Source organism: Gymnogyps californianus, chromosome 13 (assembly GCF_018139145.2).
Source record: "Gymnogyps californianus isolate 813 chromosome 13, ASM1813914v2, whole genome shotgun sequence".
NCBI lineage: Eukaryota > Metazoa > Chordata > Aves > Accipitriformes > Cathartidae > Gymnogyps > Gymnogyps californianus.
In genome coordinates this window covers 22,308,682-22,329,925 of record NC_059483.1, presented here as the reverse complement: position 1 = coordinate 22,329,925, position 21,244 = coordinate 22,308,682, and the positions used below count along the sequence as shown (strand labels likewise).

The window sequence follows — 21,244 nt, the reverse complement described above, 5'->3', positions numbered from 1 at the left end:
ACCTCCTATCCACCTGCTCCTAGTGCAAGTCAGAATCCTTCAGCTAGGATTTGGCTTACAAAAAGAAATTATGGTATGCTATTTCTGAGTGAATCAGAATCCATGCTTCATTGAAGTCCTGTCTTTTAACTGGTAAAATATAAATACAATGGCAAGTATCAGTGCTACGGTACAACTATCTAATGTAAGTTATTTGGTACAACAGTACTGAAACATGAAGTACAGCCATCTGCAGCTAGAAATAAGACACCTTGCCACATACAGTCAACACATACATACCTGTTCAGCTTGAAAAAGTTATTATGCAATTAACATTTTCATTTTACATCTTTCCAGTAGAAGTCATATTAAATGAAAGCAAAGACTAGAAGATCTTCCACTTTGAGTTGTATGTACTTTCCTGCATTCATGACATGGCTTTACAATCTAAACTGCCTAAGTAAACAAGATTGTGGTTTGTGTTTGGTGGGAACAGTCCGAGCTGACAGAATTTTTAGCAGCCCTGGAAAATTTCCTGCGACCAGGGGGCAAACTCCCTTTTATAGTGCATGAAATCAGCACAAAGAAAATCCAAAACAGTGTCATTGTCACCAGCCATAACGTATCCTTACTGTTGTGGCAAATGTGTTCTCTCACAACACGTGAAAAAAAAAAAAAAAAATCTTAACAGCGCGGTGAAGCAAGGAAACCTATTGTTCGAAGAGTAAGATGGAATTCAAATGCCTGAATCTAAAGCAGCAATACTTAAAATGCAGTGTAGTTGATACTTAAACCTCCTGCCTCTACTTGAAGGACAGCTGAATACCTCCTGGGTTGGTTGGTTGGTTTGTTTTCCAAATGTGGCTCAGCAATAGTAATCATCATATTTAGGAACCTGCAATCTAGATGATTAAATCTTACAAAAAAGTTCGAAGATCGCAGGCACCTAGTGCAGCAAGGCAGAACTGCTCAGCACTGTCCTATACCTCACTATACAAAACGCAGCAGTGTCTCCCAGTCTGTTTTACAACATATGGCAGCCCAGGGCAAAGAGAGCTACGAGTGCACTATGGAAAAAAAAAACGTATGGACTGTCATAGTTGCTGGATAAAAGAGAAAAACGCAGTGATGAAACAGACACTTGCCAAGCTAGAGAGGCTGACTTCCTCTCACTAGCTCAGCAAATCTTCATTATTTTCTGCACAGTAACCCATCTTCAACAAAAGTAAAGGGCATCAACTTGTGGTCAGGGCATCTTGCTGTCACGGGGCAAGATTAGGCCCTTACTTTCAAGAAGGAATCTTATGCTGCAAATCCCAAGGGAAGAAAGACATCTCACCTAAATGGGGAAAGGTGCCTAACACCTAACTTTGCTGTTAGGTGCTTAGACCCCAGAATTAATTTAAATCCTTGCACATTCTGGGAAGTGTTCCTCAGTTCTGAGCAGTGCTTGTGAAAATAAGCCACTAAATTCCAGGGTCTAGGCACCTAACAGCAACGTGTTCCAATGCTCAATATTGCAACAACCAAATCTCTCCCCAGATCTAAGTTTGTGCAACTTCATCAAGGCTATGAAGTCAGGTTTTGGTTGAAGAAGAATGGTACCATAGGTATCCCAAAAGGTTATTTGACTCGCTGTAATTACTGTTGGTTTTTAAAAACCAGCATTAAACTTGAGGACTATCAAGCTTAAGTCTTAATTTCTGAAGAAACGTAGGACCCTGTGCTGAGCTACAAAAAGAAGTTAGCCTTACAATTCCCAAGTTCAACTCTGAAGAACCTGTGAGGTGTTCCCAGAAAACGGTTTGGTCCCTCATTGCTTAGGCTTTCAGGCAGACATTCAGGTTTTGGACTTCAGTGGCTCTGCAGGCCGTAGTGCCTCTTCAGCACTAATGCCTGGATCTGTCAGAATATTAAAAATACCATTACTAATCACTGCAGTCCAGCCACCATTCAAACATACACGTTTGTAAGTTTTAAGGAAACAAACAAGTATTTTGAGTTGGGACACAGCTTTAATTTTTTCCCCTTCATATGCATTATTATAGTTCAGTTATGTTTTTCAATACAACATTCTCTCCAGTAAACAGGATATACCTCATTTTAAATAGCATTTATACATACCACCTGAATATGTTGATAGAAACTGTTCTGAGACAATGATTCATCATGAGAAGATCAGGTAAAAAACAAGATGTGGTTTTTTAAAAAAAAAAAAAGTTTTTCCTATACAGTCAGTTAAAGTTCATCTTGCTCACTGCGCTCACGGGAAGAAACCCAACGAGTTACAATCAGTTCCTGAAATAAAAAACAGCAATTATTATGGGGGAAAAAAAAAAAGCTACAGATAATCGGTGAGGGATGGAGATTAAGCGTTTAGCAAATTGACGTATATTATGCGACCACTGAGAAATTTTAGTAGATGACTACATTTGCTCCTGAAGTGACCTGGTCTCACACATTTTTCTCCCTTCATTTTTAAACATACATTAACCTTACAGTCTCCATATGCACCCCTGTTTCCCCATGCAAATGCTTACATTCACAGTAGAAGCAACATTAAAATTTGAATCAGAAGCACTTCTCGTGCCTCGGGGCACAAAGGAATCTAGTTATTTTATTGCAGCTATGCGTGCAAAAACCAAAGCATGCTGAAGAGCAAGCAACAGTTCAAGGGGGGTCTTACAGTTCGCTGTCCAGCTGCCCCAAGGCAAAGCTACGCAGGCAAAGGAGAGAAGTAATTACTCACCTGAGCCTTAATTCTTTTCATACATTCTGGTGTTGACATCTCTTTTTCAGTCATGTCAGAAGGTCTAATCAAATAGCATAACATAAGTTCCTATTGGTAAACAGAAAACATGAATACATGAATTTCAACTGATTTCCTTCTATACAAGTTTTAGATTAATTAGAAATGCAGATACCAAGTTTCCTACAAGATGTCTTCTGCAAACCAAGTTGGGGAGAGCTGCATAATATGCATATCTCATTTTCCTTATCAAAGCATAATGCTGCTAGAAGATAAACTAGAATTATAACACAACACCTGAGCAGCATGGCTGTGAGTATGGAAGCACTAAGTTTGAGGCTCTATCACAGAGAAAATCTTTTCGAAACTTTCAGTTTCACTGTTCAAAAGAAAATCCTGGTAGACAGAGAGGGCTTTAAAAACAGAAGTGGCAAGCAGGAAAGAAGTGTCCCTCGGGTCTTTCTTCTCTTCCTCACACAACTTTTAACGTTCCTACAGGCGACAGAACTTTAATAAGCTTCTTCCTGAATTCACCTGGATATTGACAAAGGAAACTTGTTTGCCTACTGGCAACTCAACATGTTCTTCAGCAGACTAGAAACACAAGGATTCTCTTTCCGGCCTCACTCCAACTCCCTGTTCTTTGGAACTAAACTGTACATTTATCATTTTAAAGCTATTTTAAAACTAACATCTTACACTTACCTTAGAAGCATTAACAGTTGTTCTGTTCAACCCAGACAAGGACTTCCAGCTGAGTGGTCTGCGAAGAGAACCTTCAAAATTATCATCAACTAATTCAGCAATGACAGAGTAACTGGAAAACAAAGCAGATAGGACAATTCACAGAAAGAAAATTACCATTTTAGGAAGATCATGAAACTTAAGAATTAGAGCCTAAAAATTGGCATTAAAACAGTATGCCAGCATGCAGTAAGCAAGCTGTGAAACTTAAGTCTCTTTCTACTAGGAAAAGAGGAGAGAAGCTGAAGTTGTGGATATTCTTACTGGCACTTTCCCTCCCCGCCCTTCTGCTGATGTCTGTAGCATTCTCTCATGAAAGCCAATCTGACATTTATAACAAATTTATTATCTAGGAGTTCAACCTGACTAGCTAACGAATAAAGACACTTACCATCCCTTAAAAGTTTTTTCTCCCAAATTACATAAATTATCCATACCATGTATTTTTAAAAGTCAGTATTACTAAATCAAATTACTTTCCTGAGTGCATTCATCATATGAGTGCTAACTATGCTCACTGCAACTTTTATTTTTTAATGTCTTACTACTGTTATATGAATTCAATGAAATTGTGTTATTTAGTACCTCTGCTAAAAGGACTTTTGCATTCCCAGTATGCATGCATCTGGCAAAGTATTTTGAGTGAAGAATATGTGCTTAACCAGTGAAGAGACTAAATTTGTTCGAGAGAAATTTACTAATCTGAAACCAAGAAATTAAGACAGAAACATGAGCTTCAAACCTTGCATGATAGAAGGGGGGGCCTTTTCGATACAGCACTGAAATGAAAGAGAAACACCTTAGATAATCACGGAATTTCCATCTGAGTTTCATACCAGCATCCATAAATACTTTCAAATGTTTTGCAAGTTTTAATTACACAAGACAAAACTTCAACACTTTCGAATTCTGCTCAGAATTAAGTTGTCCCAGCAAGTGGAACAGACAAAAAAAATGTGGGAGCAGCAGGGTGACTCAGGGCAGGGGAGTGGCAGGTAAAAGATAAAGCAGAAGAGCCAAAGGACAGTTAGCAATTGCCGTGGGAAAAAGTTTAGGATGGAATATTTCTGCAAGAGACTCATGCTTTTAACACTGTATTTGCAACAGAAGTTGAGTCACTGGAGTACAAGTAAAAGATCACAATAAGCCATCGAATTTCTGTGCCAAGCAAGATTTTCCACAAGTTTTAGGAGAGGCACAGGGCACAAGTTCTTACATACTGCCCACCAGACCCACTAAAAGTTCCTGCTTTATACAAGGGTACACAAGACTCATTGCAGCTGGACTGCTGTAACTGAGCTAAATGGTTACATTTCCTGTCTTCCCTTTGTCATGAGCTTACAAGAGGGGACTTTCTTTAACTAGCGCAGCTTTTCTTATACAGCTGGGTAGCACAGACCCTGTCAGGAAAAGGTCGAGCAGCACTTCATTCCAGTGACAACAATGATTTGCAAATTACCCATTATAAGCAATTGTAGTAATATGAACTCTAAGAAGGTGCTGCCAAAGAACAAGAAGCTACAGGAGCTCAGGAGTAAGGCAGAACTTCTACTAGCCTTAAACTAATCCACTTCCTTTGTCTGGCACAAATCCAAAGGCAGTGATATGCTAAACAACAAATTAAGGCCAGAACACAAATGAATGGTGAACGAACTAGTATCAAGTTCACGTATACATCAGGTGATCAGTAGCAAAACCCCATCTACAACCCAGGGTACTAAGAACAGCGATGATGAATTCAGCCAAGCCTACACATTGATCTAAAGGACTAGCTCAGCACTACCTCTACATGCTCAAATACACAAACCCCCAAATTATCTAACTGCGTCAGCAGTATTGAAACACCTGCTGGTTTGCATGCATACATTAAAAAATATCTCCCTTTATGCACACTTTCCTGTGATGACAGGCATTACTGTACTGTTTATGTTGACATGAGCTGAATGTAGCTCTTGAATTACTCAGCAAGGAATTATGGACACTACTAATTATTTCTGTAAGACTAAAAACCCTACCATTAACAAACAAGAAAGTCCCTTCCCCGCCCCCCAAAAAAACGTACAGAGAAACAGTCTTAGCAGTAAGTTCAGCAGAAGTCCAGCTTCCATTAAACGAGATGAATAATGACATGCATGGACTTTGATGTGAATTGGGATCTAGATGCAAACCTGCTGTTCAGAGACTGTCATGTTAGCACTGCAGAAGATGCGTTTAGAAGGGGATAGAGAAACTTGGGAAGGTAATGGCAGTGCAATCCTGTATTAATTATTAACCTCATGAAGCAAAACAACAGGCCTTTCAAGCTATCTCTTCAGTTACTGGCTACGTGCTGTTATTTTCCACTCACATCCTAACTTTATTGCTAGCCCACAGTCTAGCCAAAAATGTCTTTTGCCAACTGCAAGTGGCAAAGCCTGCTCCAGTCATGCAGCTCCTCATTGTTGAATTCATCTTTGGCACTGGAGTCTTGCACTGCCTGAAAAGAAGTCAGTTGCAAATGATTCCATTTTTTTAAGGAAGCTACTCACAGAGATCAGTTCCATACTTCAGTCCGACTTTGGGGACCCAACCCTTACTGCGGAAGTAGTGATACGCCATGTAGGTAGTTTTAAAATTGGGCTTCACTTCGCTGAAAACCTCCCATAGCTTCAAAATAGTTAGGGGCTCCTAAAAATCACAAACAAAGGCATTAATGTGACTATATTAAGCAGATATAGAATACTGTGTGTAGTAGAGCGTAACAGCCAAGTATCAAATATCACAGTCTACTGCAAAGAGCATGAACTTCGGGAAATAAAATATGGAATCCCTAAATATAAGACAGAAACCTGTTGCTCCATTTAGTGGTTTTTTTTAGCATTTCACAATAAGTCTCATAATGCCCTTGTTTAAAGGAAAATCTGATAAATCTTAAACTAGAAGCATAGGTTTCAATTATTTTGTCATTACATTAACAGTAGCTTGATATAGATTAATGCTTAAAACTCCAAGTATTTTCCTGTTTCAGGAAAGAGAGACTATTCATCATATTATTCCTCCCTTTCTCTACAGACACGCTGTCCTTAACTATATTTGCCTTTGTAAATATAAAACTTTCAGACCAGTATTTCATAAACACAAATATCATTACTTGTAAGAAAAACTTCCTAATTACTCTGTGTGGTATGTCCTCCTTCAGAATTAACAGCATAAAATATTGCCATAGTAGGTAAAAATTTCAGACCAAAACATATCCAAACTAATGGTATCCCCAGTAATCCAAAATTAATCCAATCTCTTACCTCACCATAATAAATACTTAAACATCCCAGAGCATACACCAAGAAAAAAGCCTGAAAAAATAAACAGAGTAAGTTTAACTGATAGCTAAAGACTCTTCCTGTAGTTTATATTCCATGCAAGAACAAAGGCTCAAATTAATTTTATACAAGAATCCTAATGTCATCAAGACAAACAAGTTGCCTGAAAGTTTCCTTTGAGATTTGTCTTCGTGACCTTTACATTTCAACAGACACAGCACTACAAAAAAAATCTATGCATGTGCTGTAGACTCCTGAAGGCACAGTGTGAACTAACACACGTGAATATATTTAGAAGCAGCACAATCAAAGCAGGATTTATATAAATGTTGTATTCCTGGTATTTCTATACTTGAGTCCTATCACTGGTCTCTTTGTCAGTGGGATTATTCATCTAAAGCGAATGCGACTGGACCCTACATATTTTTTTTAACCATACCATGTAATTATCACAGGTTATTAAAATTAAGTTTAATGACTAAGACAATCCAAATACTTAGGAGACACAGGAGAGCCCTGTGCTTTAGAAACAGGTATTAAATTACATTGTAACATAGATTAATGTTTACTTTTCAGATTAAAAATAAAACAACTTGTATTGTGCTTGAAACATACCTCTTCCAAGCTGAGTTGTAAATATTCAAAAATCCTAAATGGATTTCTTCTGCATACTAGTTTTTCCTTCTTGACAAGCTACAAGAAAAATTTACTATATTACTAAAACTTTAAACTGGAAAAAATGCTGAATTCTGAAAATAGCACTGATGATATAATTTTTCTAAAAGATTAGGATACTCTTTATCCTTACATTTTCTTGTGCATGAGCAGAGTCATCTTCAGGACATAAGCTACCTTCTTCTTCCTCTTGCACCAATACATATTCTGGAGCACATTCTTTTGACTTGATCGTCTCACAAGACCTTTGCTCAGTGCTCTCCTTAGCCTTGCAGCCGCAATGCATGAGAAAACCATGCTTCTGGCAAGACACTTCAGCTATCTCTTTCAAGTCCCCTTGTTCCTGTTCTTTAGAGCCACATATGGCCACAGGATCACATGCTGGATCTCCTTCCAAACAGGCTTTCTTGTAGCCTTCATTCTGATTCTCAGGGCTTAGGGCTACTACATTTCCAGTATCTGTAGAAGACTGTCTGGAAAGTTCTGTATTTTCTGTAGTTGGGCCCATTCTGTTGCAACTATTACCGGTTTGTTCAGCTCCATCCTCTTCCAAAAATGGCAGCTCGAGAGGCTTAGTGTAATTTTCAAGAATTTTGGTAACCGAGCAGTCATCAAATCCTTGCTCTTGCAAAATACTTTTAGCCCACTGAACATGACACTGGTACCTAGTAAACACGTAAAATAAATGAGAAGTTCTAGGGCATTACATCCTTTAATTAACATCTTAAAAACAAGCATCTTAAAAAAGAAGATTCAGCACAGTTCACAAAACAAATCTGAACACACACCCCAATAACTGCTATGCGAAATACAACGTGCACAACGTAATAGGACTCCAGTCTTCAGGAAACTGCAGACATTACCGAACATCAAGATTCTGCTACCTTCTTTGGCTTTGTTTTGCCTTTTAAATTTCTGTCGCAACAAACACCGTTACTGAACGCTGCACAAGAACCATGCATTGAAGACTACTGCTATATAGTTTCAAGAAGCAAGAACTTCACCAGGCAAAAACTCCCTTCTCCCATGGAAGCCTTAAGCCTGAATTCCCTGAAAAAACATCTTGGTATCAGAGCTTGCATGATTAAAATATGCAACAAGACTTTGCATATAGATCTCTCACACACTTCATCAATTATACAGCTAACTACTGAGAACAGTATCTTCAAACTCTGTTTTAACTACCTTTGAAACAGCAACAGCATAGCAAAAACACCAGCGTAAAAATCTTAAGCAGAATCTACCTTCAGTTTTAACCAAAACCCTCACATCCCTGAGAAATAACAATAATCCTATCAGTGAGATAGTAGCTGAAAGCTGTAAATATTTCTAATATTTTTCAATTATGACAGAGTTTTTTAGTGCCTCTTTAATAATTTCTCCTTAGAAGACAATATCCAGTCGAAGACATTAATCTTCACTCTGTGAAAGTTACAGGTAGCTGAGCGCAGCTGTTCTTATTCAAACCTGGACAACTCTAGTACAATATTCTTTATTTCCCCAAATAAAATCGTAACACAGCAATTACAGACCAGGTAATGAAGAACTGCAAAGACAATTAAATGCAAATTGTATGTGTCAACACAAAAAATAAGTCCCTCTGATGTCGCATAATAAAGCTATATAATTCACTGCTGTAGTTCTTGTTATAAAAAATAGACTCCTCTTTGTCCTATGATTTAATTACCATATAATTTGCACTTACAGATCTCTGCTGAGACAGATCATGATGCACCTTCTGCACCAATGTAATGACACTTTCATTGATGCTCAGCTGTATTTGCTGACACATAAAGCAGTCACAAAGACTAATAAGAATGACAAGTGTTTCTGCAAGCAGTAATAACTGTAGTAGCAGTAGTAGTAATACTGCTACTGTTCGCCTTACCTAAAGTTGAGGACTGAAGGAGCATAACTTTGAAATTTAAGTAAAGTAAAATTTTTTAGAGTTATCATAGGATTAAAGCAAACAGAGTAACTAACTTGCACATTCTTACAGTTAGTTCATATACTATTTTAGCAGAACAAAATAAGTGTGTGGTCCAACACTCTCTTTTCTTAAATGTATAAACTAGCAATGGTAATAGAGACTTTAAAAAAAAAGTAAAACATTTATGTATTATAAAAGTTGAAGAGCTGCTTCAGCCCACACTATATTAATTCAATAAGGAATTGGGAACGTTATTTTAAATAGCCTGCCCCAGAAACTTCCCTTTCTCCTCCTCAGCTGAAGAACAAGTTTATTATGATTGATATTATTATGAATTAATTACCCATACTACTATGCATGCACTAAATCTTGGCTTCTAGTCAGCAATTAATACATGCAAGCTTACATGAAAAACCATGCTGAATATCACCTACTATACTTCTACTTTTTCTAATGTGATTTATAAATGAAATACAAAGAAAAGAAATGGAAGCAAGTCATCAGCATGTATACAGCCAACTATCTGAAAACCAGTATGATAAAACATAAAATAGAATCATCTGTTTTCTAAAAACCCAAGAACAATGTAAATTAACTTACTTTTTTGATGCAATTATAGGCATGTTTATGTTAGCACCTGTATAAAGAAAAATCATACATTGTTTCATCAATATAAAAATGTTTTCATGTGATTTTGAGCATTGAGGTAATCTGCAGCCTAATATTTACCCACATTTTCAATCCTCTATGCCATTTAGGTCCAACTTCTATTCAAGAAGGACATAGCAGAACTAGAAAAAGTACAGAGATAACGAAGACTGACACCCTGCACAAGCAGAACAACTAAATACACTATTTTTCTCCAGCCTGTAAAAAGACAGCCTTTCTATCAATGACCAAGAGCAGACCAGATGTAATTGGCTGTAAGCAGATAAAAAATTTCACATATCCTTGCCTCATGACTTCATGGGCACTAAAATCTGCAGACTAAAACTGAGAAAAACTGGACTGTTATAGGAAGAAAAGTTCAACGATGATGCCTCTACTTAGAGGCTTCCTAAGCAACAAATCAGTGAAGGCTAGGAGAACGCACTAAGGAGCTGTTGACATATGTTTCCTGCTCTTGTATTCTTCCTAGGGATCTTGTACTGGCCATCATCAGAGACGAGGTATGGGGGGAGAGAGATCCTTGATCTGACCCAGTAGAGAGATTATTTTTCTATGTGTAATTTATAAACACATATCTTCAATGAGTGAAGAAAAGTGAAAAGGACTATTAGAATAGTGATGAAAGTACAAATGGGCACAATTTACCTTGCCACTTAGTAACCAGTAAAGGATCTGAAATGCTGTACACTGGTCGACTTCTTGAAAGGATACCTTTTCCAAAATAGCCCTTCAAAGAAAAGGAGAAATCCTTATTATATCATCAGACAAAAATGAACTTCTTTCCAAATATAAAACGTTTACTGCCAAGATCTGCTGAAAAAAATAACTGAAATTCTGCAGCATTTAAGCGTTGCCTAAAGCTTGCTGCTTAGCTTCTGATAACTAGTTCAATATTAAACACCTGCACTCAAAGATTTAACCAGTGGAGGGTGTCCGGTCTTTTTCCTCAATGCTAAGGATTTGTCAGTCGGCATCTCCAAGTAGACTTTTGAAAGCAGATGCAGAAGAAAACACCTCTGTATCAACACTGTGACAATGCAAAATAGAAAACAAACAGATGGATAAAGCTACTGCATAAGAATGGTGGTGAAATGGTACTCAGACATAAGAGGCTTAATGTAGCTTATTTTAGTCAGGAAGAAATCACTCTGAAGTTAAAAGAATTACACAAGCATTTATAAAACATTAATATTCCAACCTCCTGAGCTTTAAAAACAAGAAAATGCTTTTGCAAGGTTGCATAAAATGTTGAAAAGAGAAATGAACATAACAAACATGAAGTCTTTGCAGCTGTTTTTTAGCTCACAACATCTCTTCATTCCAAAATGTATTTGCTGGCATAAGAATTAAATACTTTTCACATCTGATACAGAATGTATGTTTTGTACTGATTTCAGGAGAGGAAGGAGATATGGAGAATTACTGGAGGCTAAAGGGGAAGGAAAACAAAGGCAGGTGGATTTTAACAAGTATTATGCTCTGCCTATATGTAAAACACTAAAAATACTGTGCAAACAGGGTACAGCACCTTGTTATAAAGCTGTTCAATATCTTCAGGGTTCCTGACAATAACATTGTTGTTAATGATTTCAGCCTGGCACATTCTGAAATCCTTCCCACCTACATCCACAGGAAAGGGAGACTCATATGACTCAAAAACTCTTCTTTTCCTTCTTGGGGGATGAAAAACTGCTTCTGCCATTTCCTAATATTAATGTTTCCTCCTAAAAAGTGGAAACAAAACATTTAATGTTCAGGAGTTAAAGTTCACCCATTTTTACATGTTTCAGCAATATTCCCTTCCCAATAGCAAATCAGCAATAAATCCTACAGTATAATCCAAATCTAATTCTGTAACTATCATGCCAGAAAAACATAAGCAGCGATTTGCTAGTGTTATCTGTTCATCTTTTTCTCTTGGGCATTGCAGTGTCCCCTGAAGACCAGGTAGGGATAGTTCTCAGCCAGGAGTTCATGAAGTAAACTTAAGATGAAAGGCGAGTACTCCAACTGCTGAAAATGTTTCAAGGATAAAACAGAGGAATGAGTAGAATAAGCAGAAACCACAGCACCCAAGTGCCTAAATATAAACTGTTTTGAATAATGACGGGAATGAATTTCGAAGAAAGAGCACTGGCTTGGCAGGTTTCTCCTCTTAAAACGGGAAACCCCTTTCACAGGGAAACCGGCCAGAGCACGAGGCGTAGGGGACAGGTAACCCTCACCGTCAGACAGAACCACCGAGGAGGGGTCTTCGTGCCCGCAGGCTGCAGCTGCGAGCGCCCTCGCCGCAGCTCTGCCGCGGACCGGCGACCAGCAGGGAGGGGCATAAGCCCTGCTGATGCCCAGCCGCAGGAACCGCCTTTACACAGGGCCGGGCCTGTCCCCGGCAGGATAATCGAGACCCACGGCTCCGCCCGCCCGCCGGCCGCGGAAGGAGGCCCGCCGCCGGGGCCGGGGCCGGGGCCGGCAGCGCGGCGCCGCACGCCCGGGCGGCCGCCCACGCAGCACCCAACCCGCCCCGGCGCCGGCAGCCCCGCCCGGGGCGAGGTGCTGGGGAGCCGGGCGGGCACCGCGGCTACCGGGCGGCCACAGGCCGGGCGACCGCCGTTCGCCCGTCGCCATAGCGACCGCACGCCCCACGCACCCGTCACCGCCGCACGAGGAGGCCGCGCGCCGGCGGGCGCCGGCAGGCAGCGCCGCGAGACCCCGCCCCGCGGGCAGGCGGCCGCGCGTGCGCACGGAGCCGGCGCGCGGGCGGCCCCGCCCCCCTGGCGGCCGTTGCGGGAGGGCGGTGCGCGGCGCGCGCCGCCTGTGGGGGCGGGCGGCGGCGGTGGGCGTCGTCCCGCCGCCGTTCCTCGTCGCCGTGAGGGGCTCGTCCCGCCGGCGGCGGCTGGCTCGGGTGTAGGTCGCCTCCAGGTGTGACGGGACGCGGTGCCCCAGCCCCGAGGTGTGAGCAGAGGCGGCCGGGCAGTGTGTGGGGAGATGGGCCGTCCCTGGGCTCCGGGCCCCCGGCTGCGGGACGGGCCTCAAGTGAGAGACGCGGAGATCGCTTCCGTGCGAGAAAGAGAAAGACTGGGTTCCCGGGGGACCTCTACACCACAGCTCTGCCTTTCTAGTTGCTGCCAACCTTGATACTGCAGCAATGTCCCCAGACTGCAAACCAAGCTGTGCGGGCGATTTAAAAATAATAAAGTGAGAGAAAAATGACATTTTTTGTGGAACACCCGTCCTGAAATGAATGATGAGCTTCATAATGAGGGGCATTTGAGATACATGGGTGGATGAAATTTTATAGCTGTGGGAGGTGAGGCAGAGATGCAATTTTCAACTTGAAGCAATTGGTTTTGGCTCTGTTACAAACCCTTGACATGGCCGTGACTCATATAACTGCCTGGGATAATGCAATGCTACTTACACAACTTGTTAACAGAGGTAATTGTGATCGTGTGGCTTATTGCCACGGCTGAATTAAGGAGGACATGGTGGTGCAATTAAAAAAAAAAGTACCGGAATAAAATGCAAAGCATTTTCACTAGTTAGTGAGGAGCAAACATCCCTTTTTCTGTTTTCATAAACAGTGAACTTGTATCAGTTTGAGCCTTGCTCATCAAATTCATACTCATACATGCAACTACGATGCAACTACTTTTTCTTATTTTGAGGTTATATTGTGAGGTGCCACTATCAAAGAAAGAGAGGATCAAGACGTTTTGGCTCCAGGGAGACAGACTCCCAGTAGAGAAGTCTGTCTGATTTTCAACAGAGGATCTGTGAAGTCACTGATGAAAATTTGTAAAAATACATCATGAGGTATTTTATCTCTTATGCTCATTTTACAAACAGACTCGTGAGGCACGGGGAGGCTGGGGGGGGGGGCAGGAATGGTTGTAAGGCCACACAAGAAATGTAGCGCAAAACATGAGAATACTAAGCTAGTGTTCTTACAGTTATTTCCTACACAGGTCTGGTTTATATATCAGCTCGTGAGTGTTAATTTATTTTGAACGTTGATTCTCACAGAAACTGTTGAAGCTAAACCACAGAGGACCCTGTTGTACTCCTGTCACCAAAGTACACAGCAATGCTCTGATAACTTCAGGTTCATTCTTAGAGCTCTACCATTAAAATACCAGTGAGTTAAAGTATTCTAGAGAACAGCATGAAAGAAAGCCAGTATCAAAGATGTCACTGTTTCAAAATTCCTTCTAAATTTGTCAAATCAAGTCTCATTTAAATGGAAGTGGAGTTTATCTAGGCTAGATATATCTATATTTTCTCATTGTGCAGACACATTACTATAAGACGTGCATTACAGTGAGAAGTAGACAAAACATGAAAAAGCTAGAGGTCAGTTGCTTTCCTTCGCATCTCATTATCTTCACACAGCCTTGAGAGGGAGACCGCAGCATACGCCATTCAGTCAATTAACTGAATCACACTCGTAGTTCTTCAACCAATTATCTGCTCCCATTGCTGATTATAAGCCCAGATTGTGCTTCAGCCAGAAATTTTGCTATCTGAAGGACAAGCTGTCTTTAAGATGAGTCATGCCCTTTTTTTTTACAATATCAATAATTGTACAGACACTTTCACAAATATCTGGATCTCCCTTTTTATGATGAGGCAGCAAATGACAAGGTGGCAGCTAGCCGACTAGGCTGTAGCTCTGAAAAGCAAACCCTCAATATTATAGTGAGTCACAAAGTGGGAATGAGTCAGAAATGTCATACTGCTGTCAAGAGACAAGAAGAGAGTGACAAGAGTGACCTATGAGGAAAGACTGAAATAACTCAGTGTAGAAAAAGTAAAATGGGCAAAACAGACCGTTGCAAAGAGGGAGACATACATTGTTCTGCATGACCGCTGGAAAATAATAGGAGGAGCGAGGAGGTTATATTGCAAAATAATATTGTACCTGTGAGGTGAGGACAACACTGTCATTACCTAGGAGGATTGTATTCTGTCCATCACTGGAAATTTTAAGAGCAGGTTAGACAAACATCTTTCAGGAACGGTTCAAATAAAGTTAATCCTGCCTTGCGACAAGGGACTGCACTAAAAGCACAGAAGATCCCTTTCATGGGAGTTTTCAGGATTTATCCTTCCAGGAGCTTTTCTAATCTCTCTGCAGTGCGGCAGAAAATGCAATGCTCTATACTGCCCTATAGAGGCTGAAAGCCTGCAGCTTTTGTTAAATCATCTTTCAGATTTCCATTTCTGCTTTACAGTCTTCTGGTTCAGGAATGTCATTTTGGGAACACACTATTTCATGTTGTCTCTGGCTGATTCATTGCTTGTGATGCAGAGTACTCGATTGCTTAGTATTTCTTGATACTCAGCTGAATTATTCCATTGCTCTTTATTAAATTAAGGTCCAAACCAATGTCAGCTTTCTGAGAAGACTAATACGACCCTCTTTTCCAAATCACAACGAGAACAACTTGGTTGTAACCCTTCTGTTCTAGAAATGCATTGCCTTAAACTTTGACACAGTTGCCTTTGCTGCATAATTTTCAGTTGTCCGTTGCCTGACTCTCAATGTCCTGTTGTTTACATTGCCATACCCAGAATTTCCTATAGCATGGTCCCGTTTGGGGACACTAGTGGCATGCATAATAGTCCCTCTGAACTAGCAATATGTCTGTCCGGGGGGAAGTTGCTAGCTTCTGCTCTGTGTTGTTACAGGATTTCTCAGTCGGTGGTAGAGGAGTAGAGCTGAAGAACAGTTACAATGGAAAGACATGCTCTCACCATCAGACGACTTAAACTCTTTCTGTGACCACATATGCAGTAATATCCTTTAAAATCTACATAAGCATTTGCAGTCCTGTACTCTCGGCCTTTCTGTGGTTTATTGTGTCCTGCCACAATAACAGTCATATTACAAAGTTCATCTGGAATCATTTAGATGAAAAACTCCGTTTATACAATAAGAGCTCATGTAATATTATATTATCTAATTTTTAACAGCTAATATTAACTAATTTTCATGCTATGAATATTCTACTGCCAGTAAAATTAAGTTGCCGTATGCAGGAAAGTGCTAGGGAGTTTTGTTATCCAAGGTGGTTGTTTTCTGGATGTTTGGGGACCTTTATAGGTCTCAGCCAAAACATACAGGCCAGGTACTTTTTAAATACGTATTTTATATTCTTAGGCTTATGAAAGGAAACAGAAATGGCGGCCTGTAAAACTATTTGCCTATGTAGCACTCTCAAGGAAGTTAGTCATAAAATTGTAAAAGAATGACCTATTCTTGTGGTGTCTTTAGGTAATTTTGGATTGCATACCAAAAAAAAAAAAAAAGTTTTGCATAGAATGCCATGAAATTGAAGTCATGATTCATCATTAGGTTCATTTCTGTCTCTGGTTTCCACAGAATGTTCCTGTGAAGTTTTCTTACCCATACTAGTTGCAGTCTGCAAAAGAAACATGATGACGCTTTCTTTTCAATAAAGCTCATTCCTTTCTCACAAGGTGATTTGAACAGTAGTTGGAGGATGGGCTGTAGTTATTTACATTAGCCAGTTCCAGTTTCCCCAGACTGACAGAAATTCCCATGGAAATTCTGGTTACATTAACTTTGACAGAGATATGGGACTGTTTTTGGAAACTTTAGAAAAAACAACTAGGGAATAGTTTTCATTTTTATTAATATGCAGTATCTTCATTTTGTTTATTAAAGAAATAAATCAAGGTTAGTTTCTGCTTAGTTTCAGATGGTTTTCACAGGAGACAAAAAAAGAGAAGTCAGACAAATATTGGCCAAGTATCAACCCAGTAAGAAATCCCATAATAGCAGAAATCCCGAGGTGGACAGCAGTAAAGTGAATAGCATGAGAAAAGAGAACATTAAAAATGAGTATGTAGTTAGCATACTTACTTCAGACATGGAAAATGATTTTGTGTTCTTGGAGATTAAGCACACTTTGCTGAGGAATTCTTATAGAGCCATTTGATCCAGCTGACATCCCACCCCATCAGTGTCTCTCTGCAGACATTGCAGTGCACAGCGTCACTTTTTTGTCCTTGCAGCTAGCTCTCAATTTGTGTTACAAACTATATGCATTTGAAAATCTAAACATTAATTTTCGCTGCATCGAGGCTTTCAACACCCCCAAAATTATCACTTTCGTTCTCCCCATGGAAACTGATGCAAAAGGTCTGAGCTTGCAATTTCAGGGGAAATTAAGGGCACTTACAACCTCTGATTTTTGCCCATCCCTTGAGCTCCCATATCAGATTTATTTACCTTTTGTTGAAGAAACATTTGTTCCTTCATGGGTCATTAGTTTTTCTGCTTCATCAGTCACCTAGGTACGTTGTTAAATGACGCACAGCTTCTGTTTTGCCAAATCCTGACTCTGTCACCTTCACCTCATGCAACGAAGCAATGGGCCAGGCAGTGAAAAGCAAGGACAAAACTCCAGGCTCCAGCAAGATGGTCAGTAAAAGTCCATTTCATTTGTTTGTATTTCTATTGGAAAGAAAACTGTAATAATTAGACGTCTCCACTAGATGTCCATATTTCAGCAATTTTCAATTATAACTTAAATGAACGTAGCAGCCCTGTGCAACATGCATAAAAAATGCTATGCTCCATTGAAAGATGTAAATACAAGATAGATTTTCATATTAGTGAAGCTCTGCACCTGGCTCTTTGTTTAAAAAAGCACTGAATCTAGTGCAAAACACTCAAAAACCACCTTTCGCTTTGTACATCTTACACTCTCAGAAAAAGGTCCTTTAAGGCTGGCAGACTTTTCAAATATTGAATATTGTCTCTGGTTGTTTACAACCTTGCTTTTCTTATTCTTTTTCAAATTATTATGTGCTTTGTATTAACTTGTAGGAATAAATAGTTGGAAAAAGCTTTCAAGATTTTTAGTGGGATTTTTTTTTTCAGTTTGGCTTCTAGTTTTCCTATGCACAGTTCTTTTTTGCATTCAGATGTGTGCAGAATTCTAAAGCAGTGGCTCAGATTTTTAGATACGCCTGCATAATTGTTAAATAATTGCTTTGCTCATTATATTTCTCTTTAAATATTGAAGTCCAATGTTTACCTACTTTTTCTGGGTATCTAATGGGTGTTGGAAAGCAGTTATATTCGTGTGCACGCAAGTACAGTAACTGAGCACACGTTCTTTTTTATGCTCACAATTTTAAACAAACTGTATGTAGACAGCCTTTTGGCCTTGGTATTCGTTTACTGAAGATGCTTTTCACCGCTTTGGCTGTGCAAGGGAACCTTGTGACAACGGTGAAGAGCAAGGTTTGCACTCCATCGTAAGCATGTGCTCGTCTTCTGCCAAAGTGGTGAGTGTTGTGGCAGGGAAAGTGCCAGGCTACAACTCCAAACAGCTATTTGTATGCACTGGCAGAAGAGGATCTCTGTCATCACTCTGCTCATTTGCCTCAGCAAATCTAGAGAGTCGTCTTTATCTTGACGTTCTTACTCACTTCCTTGATTACCTGTAATACTGCAGAGATACCAGTTTAAGTCCTCTGTGATCTTTTTGTGATGTACATACCCATTCATTAATAATAGGTCAGAGACCAGCGATTTAGTCCAAATACTAGGGAATTCCAAGGAGCTGAAATGAAGGCCGTGTTTAAGATTACTGAATTCCATTCTAGGAATAACCCAGAAGAGAGACTTTTTCCCCTGTTTTTCTTCTGGTTTCCCAGGCATTTTCAGTTTTGTTAAATGTAAGGATAGAATAGATTTGAGAGAATGCTGTGTGCCAGACCATGTTAAGGCAGCTTCCAGGACCAGACACAAACTAGGCACTAGCGATCTATAATTCCCATAGATGTGAGTATAACATCTAAAACTGAATTTGTCTCCAACACTTTTACCTCATTTACAATATTAAGAAAACAGAATAGGTTATTTTTATTGTATAACAAAATGAAAATTTGGTGTCACTCCATTTAATCTAGACCATGCCTGATCCAGGAATGTGCTTTAACATGGCTGTCTGCCTTTAAGCACATAAACAATCCTACTGGATTCAGATATTATCTGAAATGTGTCTCAAAGCACATCCTAAATGATGTCTAGGTTCATGTGTCATAACTGACAAAAGGACAAAATAACAAGCAAATCAAGATAAATCCCTAAATCATCACATTCTATGAACTGAAATAAACCAAATAAATCAATTTGTTGCCAAAAGTATATACATTTTTAAATACAAAAAAACTCCAGAACATCCTCTTATGGAGTATATCCCAATCTTGAATATTTACTTTCCGTTTGTTTAATAACAGGAAAAGGTTTGTAGCTCTTTTGTTGAGTTTTACATGTCAGCATCTTAATATTCCTATGGTATTCTTAAAACTTTACCAGGAAAAAAAAGAGCCATGGCCTATACTAGGAAATGTTCTGTTTATTTTAAATGCATTTATGAGCACACAAAGGCAAACAATTACCTATCATAAACCAAGGGAGCAACTTATAATGGCTTGGTGTCTCATTTGTACTTCTTTATATAGTTCCTTGGCTCATTTGTCCCTGCCCTTCCCGTGTTCTGTTCATTACCCCTCTCTGTACCTTCTGAACTCAACTTTTTTTCATTTCCCCATTACCTGCTGGGCTCTGCTTCTTTTCGTGTCTCAGCCATAATGAACATCGGACTAAAGGTTTAATATACATCTGTTACTGGATCCATAGGACAAGGATTGTCGCTAGCATGAAGAAGTGAATCCTAAAACAGAAGGGCTGCTTTTTAAGTACATAGCCCTTAAACTGGACTCTGAAAGAAAGTATGACAAATAGCTTTCAAAGATGGTTAGACTTCTTACAGAAGTACTTTTAACCTATTTTGACCTTGCCTGTTCTATTGTGGTAACTGCAGTAACTACAGCAAATTTTGGCCTAATCACGTTAAAAAAGTAGGATAGTTGTGCCACTGTAGGATAGCCCAAACTATATCAAATAGGCTAGTTCTCTTCACATAGTTATAACATGATGTGGGCTTGTTTCAACAATGAGTAAGGTACAAACAGCTCGCGACTGGATTCCCTAGGATTATAACCGTGGGTGCAGTAGTGTTTGAAATTCAGGCTTCAGATAAAAAAAAGGTAAATAACTCATAAAAGGAAGTGCAAACAGTAGGGAAATCTTGTTTCCATCTGTCAAGCTGTGTAAAGGACAGTCATACTGGAAAGAATGGTTAGCTTTATGGAGGCTACTGGGGCTTGGGCTTTGAGGACATCTTATATACTTGAAGTAGTTGGGGGAGGATATGTGATCTTCACCCAGTTCTGCATCTTCACTAACTTAGCTACCCAACAGATCTCTGGCACAGACACCAAAGTTTCAGAGGTAAACATCAGGCTCAGAGACCCAGGCTTCATTGATCATGTCTATCTCCTGACTATTGTCATTAAAATGAGATTCAGCTGAAAACTAGGACCATTACCACTCCTTCAAAAATGACTGGTCTCACAGCCATTGATTAAAAAAGCAATGCTGTTGGTCTGAGATAGTTTACCAATAGTTAGTTTATCTAGGAAATACCTTTCATAACTCAGACGACTGCGACCAGTTATCGCTAGAATGGGTAGGTCAAGCATGGCCTTTTAAAACTGCATGCTAATATGGGCATGCTACTTCAGCTAAAGTAGTCTTTATAGGAAGATACTAAGTCTATCACATGGAATTTAAACATTATTTAGTAGTGAGGGCTCTGTAAGCAAGACATGATTCGGAAATCCGGGGGCAAAAAAGAAGGAGATGGTCCAGAAAGACTTTCTACATTATGCTAAGAATTGGAAAACGTAATCATGTTAACCCTGATCATGAGCATGGTCACTGAAAGAAGTGACTGTGTTAGTACGAACATATTAATAAGATCATATTAACAACACTGAGCAAATTAAAGAGATTGGCACACGACAGAACTGGTTGGTCAGGACTTTTCTGAGCAGTACAACCAGTCAAACAGTGCTTCAAATCTCAGAGGATGCATTGTAGGTTGAAAATTACCTCTGCTAACCTGTTGAAAGAGTGGCATTTTGTGCTACATTTGACTTGGAAATGGATGAACTAATACAGAAGCTACCATATTACAGAAGGCTTTGTTTTCATTGCTCAAAATGCAGGCTTTTACACCTTGGAATAAATAACTGTTGGAACTATTCTGAAGTAAAAAGAGAAGACTAAGCACTTTATTTTTACCATGATGTAAC

The 21,244-nt window shown here is 39.6% G+C and overlaps 1 protein-coding gene across 2 annotated transcripts; it reads right to left on the bottom strand.

The window, feature by feature from the left end:
- Positions 1 to 1,831: 1,831 nt before the first annotated feature.
- On the bottom strand, positions 1,832 to 12,749 carry TSEN2 (tRNA splicing endonuclease subunit 2). 2 transcript variants are annotated; one of them, XR_007767231.1, is made up of 13 exons: positions 12,693 to 12,749; positions 11,574 to 11,769; positions 10,691 to 10,772; positions 9,977 to 10,013; positions 7,580 to 8,111; positions 7,387 to 7,464; positions 6,754 to 6,804; positions 6,001 to 6,139; positions 4,215 to 4,251; positions 3,434 to 3,545; positions 2,729 to 2,818; positions 2,104 to 2,277; positions 1,832 to 1,881 (listed from the first exon to the last, which is right to left on the bottom strand). XR_007767231.1 is itself a non-coding variant. In XM_050904655.1 (12 exons), the coding sequence occupies exons 2-12, from the start codon at positions 11,745 to 11,747 to the stop codon at positions 2,218 to 2,220; spliced, it is 1,392 nt and encodes a 463-aa protein (XP_050760612.1). In that variant the 5' UTR covers positions 11,748 to 11,769; positions 12,693 to 12,749; the 3' UTR covers positions 1,987 to 2,217. The 2 variants fall into 2 exon arrangements, 1 of the variants encoding a protein (XP_050760612.1); XM_050904655.1 differs by lacking the exon at positions 1,832 to 1,881 and having other exon boundaries at positions 1,987 to 2,277.
- Between the last annotated feature and the right edge of the window lie 8,495 nt (positions 12,750 to 21,244).